The following is a 9,788-nucleotide window of genomic DNA, read 5'->3' as shown; positions in this document are numbered from 1 at the left end:
GCAAAAAGAAAAGGAGGATTTGTGGCACCTTAGATACTAACAAATTTATTTGAGCATAAGCTTTCGTGAGCTACAGCTCACTTCATCAGATGCATTCAATGGAAAAATACAGTGAGCTGTAGCTCATGAAAGCTTATGCTCAAATAAATTTGTTAGTCTCTAAGGTGCCACAAGTCCTCCTTTTCTTTTTACATTACTGTGGGTCATTGATAAAACTAGTTTTCAAAGCCTCACGGAGATGCAGTGCACCTCGATGTGCTCTTATTGCCCTGGTGTCTGGCTGCTCAAAATTGGCTGCCAGGTGATCTGCCTCAACCCCCCCACCCCGTCGGAAACTTTTCTCCCTTGTTTCACAGATATTATGGAGCACACAGCCACAACAATGGGGATATTGCTTTCACTGAGGTCTAACCTAGTAAGCAAACTATGTAAGCAGTCTTTTAAACGTACAAAGGCACTGTCAAGGTTCCTCCCTCACTCTGAACTCTAGGGTACAGATGTGGGGACCTGCATGAAAACCTCCTAAGCTTACTTTCACCAGCTTAGGTTAAAACTTCCTAAGGTACAAATTAATTTTATCCTTTGACCCTGGATTTCCACTGCCACCACCAAACTTTAACTGGGTTTACTGGGAAACATAGTTTCAACACGTCTTTCCCCCCAAAATCCTCCCAACCCTTGCACCCCACTTCCTGGGGAAGGTTTGGTAAAAATCCTCACCAATTTGCATAGGTGACCACAGACCCCAAAACCCTTGGATCTGAGAACAAAGAAAAAGCATTCAGTTTTCTTACAAGAAGACTTTTAATAGAAGTAAAGGAATCACCTCTGTAAAATCAGGATGGTAGATACCTTACAGGGTAATTAGATTCAAAACATAGAGAATCCCTCTAGGCAAAACCTTAAGTTACAAAAAAGGTACACAGGCAGGAATAGTCATTCTATTCAGCACAGTTCTTTTCCCAGCCATTTAAAGAAATCATAATCTAACACATACCTAGCTAGATTACTTACTAAAAGTTCTAAGACTCCATTCCTGTTCTATCCACAGCAAAAGCAGCATAAAGACACAGATCCTTTGTTTCTCTCCCTCCTCCCAGCTTTTGAAAAGTATCTTGTCTCCTCATTGGTCATTTTGGTCAGGTGCCAGCGAGGTTACCTTTAGCTTCTTAACCCTTTACAGATGAGAGGATTTTTCCTCTGGCCAGGAGGGGTTTTAAAGGGGTTTACCCTTTCCTTTATATTTATGATAGGCACATTCCACCACCATTCTGCACTTGCTTAGCCTATTGTTGAACTGGTCCTTACTGCTGTCCAGGCTGCCTGTGTACAGCTTCATGAGCCATGGGAGCAAGGGGTAGGCTGGGTTTCCCAGGATCACAACTGGCATTTCAACATCACCAACAGTTATTTTGAAGCCTGGAAAAAAAGTCCCTGCTTGCAGCTTTCTGAACAGACTGGAGTTCCTAAAGATGGGCGCATCATGCACCTTTCCTGACCATGCCACGTTGATGTCAGTGAAACGACCCCCATGATCCACTAACACTTGCAACACTATTGAGAAGTACACCTTTCGGTTTATGTACTGGGTGGCAAAGTGGTCTGGTGCCAAGATAGGGATATGCGTTCCATCTATCACCCCATCGCAGTTAGGGAACCCCATTGTGGCAAAGCCATGCACTATGTCCTGCACGTTTCCCAGTCACTACCCTTCTTAGCAGAAGTCTATTGAGTGCCCTGGCTACTTGGATCACGGCAGATCTCACAGTAGATTTACCAACTCCGAACTGATTCCCTACTGATTCCTTCCACAGAGCTATTGCCAATTACTTCTCCACTGTCACAGCAGCTCTCATTTTAGTATTGCTGCACTAAGGGGCTGGGGAAAGCTCTTCACACAGTTCCATGAAAGTGGCCTTGAGTATTCAGAAGTTCTGCAGCCACTGCTCATTATCCCATATCTGCATAACTATGCGATCCCAGTCAGTGCTTGTTTCCTGGGCCCAGAAGTGGCACTCCATCGAGTTAAGGTGATGCGTGACTGTCACTAGCATCCGTGAATTGCTCTGCTCCATGGCTTCCAGCAGGGCTCCTTGTGTGGCATCACATTGTTCTGCGTGGTGACTCCTGCTTCAGCTGAGCAAATACTGCAGGATAAGGCGTGAGGTGTTTGTAATGCTCACAACAGTGTACAGCTGAGCAGGGTCCATGCTTGCTATGCTATGGCATCTGTGCGGGTAACCCTTAGGAAAAAAGGCATGAAAAAGGCTTGGTTTGTTTGCCATTGATTTCAGGGAGGGAGGGAGGGGTGTAAGTGCATCGTTGGAGGCTAATGCCATGTTCCTATAACCACCTGCACAAATGTTTTGGTCCCATGAGGCATTGCAAGCCCAACCCAACATTCTACTCGACTCCATGCACTGTGGGAGAGCGACCCACAGTGCAGCGCTCGATGAGTCAATGCAAGCCCTGCTAGTGAGGATGTACTCCACCGACACAATGAGCATAGTGGGGACATGCAAAATCGACTTGTTTAAATCAGAGGCTCATGTCGACTTAAATAAAATTGACCTAATTTTGTAGTGTAGACACTCTCTGAGTATCTCACTATTAAGGCATATTTTCTATCCTTTAATCATTCTTGTGGCTCTTCTCTGAACCCTCTCCAATTGTTAACACACTTCTTGAAGTGTCGACAGTAGGGATAGGTGTACACTTGGTGCTGGAAATGTGGTTTCCAGCTCGAGGAGATGTCCACCTTAGCTCATTATTTTTAGTGCACTAGCTCCATCAGAGCTAGCGTGAGTACATTTCCTCAAGCTGGGAGTCACCTCCCCAGCTCCAAGTGTAGCTATACCATAGAACTGGATGCAATATTCCAGCAGTAATCACACCAACACCAAATAGAGGCAACAACTTTCCTATCCTTACACGATATTTCCCCCATTTAGAGAGACAAGGTGGGTGAAGTAATATATTTTATTGGACTAACTTCTGTTGGTGAGAGAGACAAGCTTTCCAACTACACAGCTTTCAAGCTTCCTCAGGTCTGGGGACACAGACCCACCTTGTCTCTCTAATATCCTGGGACCAAAATGGCTACAAAAGCACTGCATAGAATATATTCCTGTTTACCCATCTAAGGATCACATTAGCCCTTTTGGCCAGAGCATCGCACTAGACACTCATGTATTGCTGATTATTCATCAGGATCCCCAAGATCTTTTTCAGAGTCACTGCTTCCCAGGATAGAGCCTCCATCCTGTAATTATGACCTACATTCCTTTGTTCCTAGGTGTATGGCTTTACATTTGGCCGTACTGAAATGCATAATGCTTGTTTGAACCCAGTTTACCAAACAACTTGGGTTGGGCTCTCTGTCTCAGCAACCTGTCCTCTTCACTATTTATCACTCTCCCAATCACTGTGTCATATCAGTGTATCAGTGATAAAAAAATATGCTTTTCTTCCAAGTCACTCATAATATAATAAGCAAAGGACCAAAAAGACCCCCTGCAGGACTCCACATCAGCTCAGTGACAATTCCTCATTTAGAATTACAGTTTGAGTCCCAGCAGCTAGCCAGTCTTTAATCCATTTAATGTAGGCCATCTTGATTTTGTATTAAATCAAACTGTTGTGCTACACCAAATTAAATGCCTTACATCAACACTATTAAGCTTTACTGGTATCTTTTTTAATAAAATACAAATCTGGTTGATAATCTCATTAAAGAGTGACAAATCTGTTACATTAGTGAGCACACAGAATTTCATAGGGTTAATGTAAAAAATATGACGTATTAAAAACTAATCGTGCAGTCAGATTTTACATTGCAGTTTGGTTAAGTTTAATAATTGTAATATATCAACATAATGGACCCCAAAGCACTTAAAATACTTTATAAATATGTGCCATATAGTAATCACTCCATCTACCACTGAAATGCAGCTACCTCTGAGGTCAACACAGCAACTGTCCCAGTGCTCAAGAACACCACACAACACTTTAGGCTAGGAAGCAGAGAATACTTTTTTTCCAATTGAAACTACATTGGGAATTTTGAAAACTCAATTACTCAAACAATAGAAAGGGTAGAGGAGATGGTGATTAAGGGTACAGAAACTATTTAATTTAGCTGCAAAGTCTTATAGTCTTGCATCTCATCTTACTTTAATACTGAGTTTTCAATCTAATTCACTATTCTCTGCATCCTTAAGTGCACTCTGAGTGGCTCAAATAGATTTACAAAAGCTTTATTTGTTTATAATAGATCCGTATCTTTTGCCAACCATTTTCATGGGGTTTGAATTTATATTCTGGAACAGACATTCAGAGAGAGTTAATGCATATGGCTATCTCAGACTTTAAGGGGGAAAAAAGGTTGATTTGATGTTACTGAACAGGATTTGCAATCATTTCTGTTTCAAATTAGTAATGAGCGGATCGTACAAAACCAAGTTTGTATAGTAACCGTCATACAAAAGGTTATCAGAGTGCTGTACAAAAAAGAAATTCAAGGCTGGCTGGCATCAATCCAGAAAGAGCTATTCTAAAAAGCCATCCATTCACATATTAGAAAAGACTAAATCACATTGCTAGGATTAATTCCCTTCAGAAGAAAGAGTTCCACATCCAAAGTGCTGCATTACTAATGCTCTTCCTCTCTCCTGAAACATGTTATTGCTAAGATATAAGAGGTTACTGAGCTCACCGCTGTGTTTTCAAAGCACTCTAAATTTTTGCTACAAATCTGGTGTTTCACTAGCAACCACTGCAGAGTCTTAAGAGTAAGTGGTCTATGTGCTCAGGGTTTTGTACCTGTGAGTATTCCTGCAGCTGGGTTCCATACAAGCTACTGTTCAGACACAAAGGACAGAAGGGACCATCATGATCATCTAGTCCAGTGGTTCTCAACCTTTCCAGATGACTGTACCCCTTTCAGGAGTCTGATTTGTCTTCCATACCCCAAGTTTCACCTCAATTGAAGGACTACTGGCTTACAAAAATCAGACATAAAAATACACAAGTGTCACAGCACACTATTACTGAACAATTGCTGACTCTCTCATTTTTACCATGTAATTAAAAAATAAATTGATTGGAGCCTGTTTTTCCACTTGCTGAGCCTTGTCTAAAGCTGGAATCCTGGATAGCAAGGCTGGAGCCCGAGCCCCACTGCCCGAGGCTGAAGCATGTAACTTAGCTTCGCGGAGCCCCTGTGGCATGAGGCCCCAAGCAACTGCCCAGCTTGCCGTCCCTTAACACCAGCCCTGCACTTGCAACCCCCTAAACCCATCGCGCAACCCTTCTGGGAGTCGCAACCCCCAGGTTCAGAAACACTGATTTAGATGAGTTGAGTACCCCTCGAAAACTTCTGTGTACGCCTGGTTGAGAACCACTGATCTAGTCTGCCCTGCATATTGCAGGCCACAGAACTTGCTCACCCAGCCCTGTAATAGATCCATAACCTCTGGCTGAGTTACTGGAGTCCTCAAATTATGATTTAAAAGTCTTCAAGTTACAGAGAATCCACCATTTACACTAGTTTCAAGCTGAAAGTGACCCATGCTGCAGAGAAAGGCAAAAAATCCCTGGAGTCTCTGCCAATATGACCCAGGGAAAAATTCCTTCCTGATCCCGAATATGGTGATCACTGCTTGAATATGATACTCAAGATTTTACACAGGATCTAGTCAAATCTGAAATTTCTTTCATCAGAGACAAATTAGTTTTTATCTCAAGAAAAGGAAAAGAGTATTGCAGTTAGGTGTTAATCAATACTTCATTCTCCTCTGACTTAAAAAACCCTCACATCTATGATTTTTGGTTTTTGCATTCATGTGACCTATGAAAAGCAGGTACTCAAAACGGGTATCTGAATCTTCAGTGTAAAAGTTATAATTAATATTTTGATAATAGAACATCTCACCACATAGTACTTAAAGAGTTTAGTTTTTTATTTTTTTTTTAAATGGTAATGGGCCAACATGCAGACTTGGGAAATTCCTAAAAGACCAGAAGCAGGAATGGAGCTACATCTTCCAGTTTTAATAAGCCTGAACTGCTATGTTACAAACAAATGCTAGACCTGCATAACACTCACGTTTGTGTACTCCTCTGGAAGAAACCCGGTGTTCTAGTACAGGATTGAAGAATTCAGTAACCACATTTCAACTGTGCAAGTAATAATGGCAACTTGTAACATTAATAATAGTAAGATCTCAGTTAATAATTAGGTTAATAGTTATCCTGCTGATGAAGCTGTGAAATGTGACAGGCTTTCCAACAATTGGTCTTTGCTACCTTTATGAGACCCCAGGGAACATAAGTCAAAACCTCATGATTAATGTGTAAATAATCAAAACCATAATTATTTTTGATATTGACTACGGCAAACCAATGTAGCCAGAGGAGTGTAATTTCATAATGCAGTGGACCTCACCTTCTACATCACTGAAACACAACAGTTCCAACAATCAGGCTATTGAGCTAGTGCCTCACTGTGCCTAGGTTTATTGAACCTAGAGTTTTTTGGCAGAAAGTTGACGTTTCTTGTTTTTGGACAGTATTTCTGAGCAACATCTCAACTTAAGTTTTGGCAAAATACCATGCACAATTTAATTTATAAAAGTAGCACAGAATGCTGCTATTAGATGTGCCTGGAGATACTACTTAAGCACCCGCAAGGCAAGCGGGAGCCCTAAATCGCATGCTAAGTAACTTCATAAGTAGCCTCACTGAAATTAACAGGACTACACGTGAAGTAAGATACTACATGAAATAAAGGTGGCAAAACCTGGATTTGCACAAATAGTGTGGGAGAAAATTTGTCACCAGATTACTTTTTGGGAATTTTGAAGTCCAAAGACTAATCTGCTTTCTAATATATTGGCCACTAACAAACAAGAAACAAAACTGATTTTTAAGTCTAATTTGATTTTGTATTAAAAACCAAAGAGCAAGGCTTCTGGCATACCATAATGGGTTATTTAACTTCAAGTGCTTTACTATCATACTAATGCACCTAAACATACCATAGGAGAGCATAAAAAAACCTTAAGGAGCCGAGGGGTGTGGGGAGAAAGAAAAAATATGCCCAGAGAAAAGACAGCCACATCCTTCTACTTGAGAGAGGAAGAAGAAAAAAGCCCACACTGTGGGCTTCAGAGTTTGGGAGCAATATTGTCAGGCTGGAAACAGAAACAGCTGGACACAGACATTTAAGTGTGCTGGAGGAGGAACAAGACAAGCTGAAAAATAGGAAAGACTGAAGAAACAAATATAAAAAACTCAGAAACAAATGTGAAGAGATCAAGAAAAAGCAAAGCCAAAAAGAAGCACTGAAAGACAAAAAATGAGAAGTGACAAAATTAAAGACTGATGCAGTAAAAATGACTGATGCCTGAAAAATTTGATTTGACTACTAGTTTTTAATCAGTTGGTTGCCAGAAAACTAGAAGTCTGTTTTGCCATCTGGTCCCAGATAGAGAAGCTTTTGTTGAGGTGAAATAATTAAGATACTGTAAATAGTTCTTTCACTTTTAGCTCGGTAATTCAAAACTAGAACAGATTGGCGTGAGAGAATCAACACCCCAAAATGGCCTGTCAGGTTCCCTATCAAAAATGAGCTAATAATCTCGATGCCTTTTCCATATCCACATCACAAAAAAACAACAACTTCGGACACCTTTCATTGCTATCTGAGCAGAGGTCAAGGACTCATGTCCTTTCTTTCCCAGAAGTTGTCATTCTAAGACACCTTTCTGGGACAGCGCATGCAAACTTGCATGGCTGATGCCCATGCTGCACTGTTCTGTGCATTGATAGGAGGTCTCCACTCTCCGAGGCTGTTTACTTTCCACCTTTCACAAGCATTACAGTCACCGCAATTTCTTTTCTTTCTTTTTTTTTAATTTCTCAAAACAATACAAACAAATCTTAAAAGGTGCTTTAACTTTATTGCATTGTTACCATTTTGTTTAAAGTTAGTGGTACCCTACATTTGATAAAGCTCTTCATTTATGAAGATATACTCTTCATTTATCCATTTGGTTTAGAATGCTAATCTCTTAAAAGGACCTAATCACCTTGTAAACACACTGACTTTCAAAGTGGAAACTTGTTGAAGCCTGAATAGAGTAAATTTTCCTATTACTTGCCTACCTTCTAGTCAACAAGTTAATCCTACAGGGTGTAATGCAAATTACTTTTCAGATCCTCCTAGCAGAAGGGCAAAAGGAAACACTGCTTCTAACATACGACTAAAGCTTATTAAAAGGTTTTTGGAAAGATTGAACAGTCACTTTTAAAAATAGTAGTTTTTAATTTCTTTTTATTTTTAATACAGATACAATATTGTTCCAAGGTCACTTTAGTTTAATATTTAATAGCCTATATGGCATTTAAATGGCAATACCTTAAAAATCATTTCATGTTAAATGTATACAGTGAATTCTATAACACACAAAATGCAGTTTGAACTTCCCGTGCTCCAGAATGTTTTAGCAGCTTCCAAGAGGTTTTATTACACACTTTTGCATTTTCAAAGCCATCATCATCATCTGTTAAACAATGAAATCAAAATTTGTTTCAGAAACTGGGCCTCCCCACCACAAAATGAAGCATTTAACTCGGTAGATAACCCTTTGAGGATTTGGATGCAGCACTTGCAGAGCTGTCTTTATCATGATCCTCAAAATAGTGTTGCTCTATTCTCCTGCAAAAGGCCACGAGGTTGCTGTAGTTTTTCACTTTTTCAGAGAGTTCATCACTGGTCAGCTGAGTAGTAAGAATTGTGAACAGATGTCCAAATACCAATGCATCTAACTCAGTTGGCCTATAAAAGAGACAGGGGAAAAAGTGGGCCTCTGGGAGTCAGAAAACACTGAAAACCTTATAAGGAAAATCCTACTGTACTCTGGTTTTTTTTTAAATATTAAAAAAACTCCAAGTATTTTCTCAAAGTAATCAAACTGGTCATATTTAACCAAATAAAGCTCAAGATTTAACAAATGCATAAAACCTTAAATACAGTAGAACCTCAAAATTATGAACACCAGAGTTACAAACTGACCAGTCAGCGATACACCTTGTTTGGAAGCAAATACAGTACAGCACTGTGTTAAATGTAAACTACTAAAAAAATAAAGGGAAATTAAAAAAAAAAAGATTTGACAAGGTAAGGAAACTGTTTCTGTGCTTGTTTCATTAAATTAAGGTGGTTAAAAGCAGCATTTTTCTTCTGCATAGTAAAGTTTCAAAGCTGTATTAAGTCAATGTTCCATTGTAAACTTTTGAAAGAACAACCATAATGTTTTGTTCAGAGTTACAAACGTTTCAGAGTTATGAACAACCTCCATTCCTGAGGTGTTCATAACTCTGAGGTTCTACCGTATTTTATATGTATACTAACAAATTGTGGCCTGAATTCTCAATTGCTGCTCAGTGCTCCCATTAACAAATGAGCGGTTTGGGGGGTTGTTTTTTTTTTCCCAAACAGTGAAGAAGTTACAAAATACCTTTTCATAAAATGCATGCAAAGCCTACCCACTGACTCCTCTGTCCAGCACCAACTGTTTCTCACTTTTGATTTTGTGGGAAGGGAATCTATATTCCCAGTCTCCTCTGCAGATACTGTGCATAACAAAACTACCCCTTCGAACAGAATGGTGCTCTTCAAAACAGCAAAAACGCCACATCTCTCCTGGGCTTTTCAGCCACCCAAAAATTCCTTGAGTAGTGCGAAAAAGTAACTACATGGTAGTAGCATTTATGGCCATCTCTTT

General features: G+C 40.0%; 1 protein-coding gene across 3 annotated transcripts in view; it reads right to left on the bottom strand.

The window, feature by feature from the left end:
* Positions 1-8,339: 8,339 nt before the first annotated feature.
* The window catches only part of MTX2 (metaxin 2), a 52,323-nt gene continuing 50,874 nt past the window's right edge, over positions 8,340-9,788 (bottom strand). For 2 of the 3 annotated variants that reach the window (XM_084642677.1, XM_084642678.1), the window contains one exon: positions 8,340-8,839. In XM_084642677.1, the coding sequence (XP_084498803.1) occupies positions 8,629-8,839 (211 nt within the window). In that variant the 3' untranslated portion in view covers positions 8,340-8,628. The remainder of the gene's footprint in view (positions 8,840-9,788) is intronic. The other variant, XM_084642676.1, reaches the window with a different exon arrangement.

The sequence above is a fragment of the Lepidochelys olivacea genome (genome assembly GCF_965140295.1).
Source record: "Lepidochelys olivacea isolate rLepOli2 genome assembly, chromosome: 11".
NCBI classification, from domain to species: domain Eukaryota; kingdom Metazoa; phylum Chordata; order Testudines; family Cheloniidae; genus Lepidochelys; species Lepidochelys olivacea.
The sequence above is the reverse complement of the archived record's forward strand: the minus strand, read 5'-3'. Positions and strand labels throughout refer to the sequence as shown.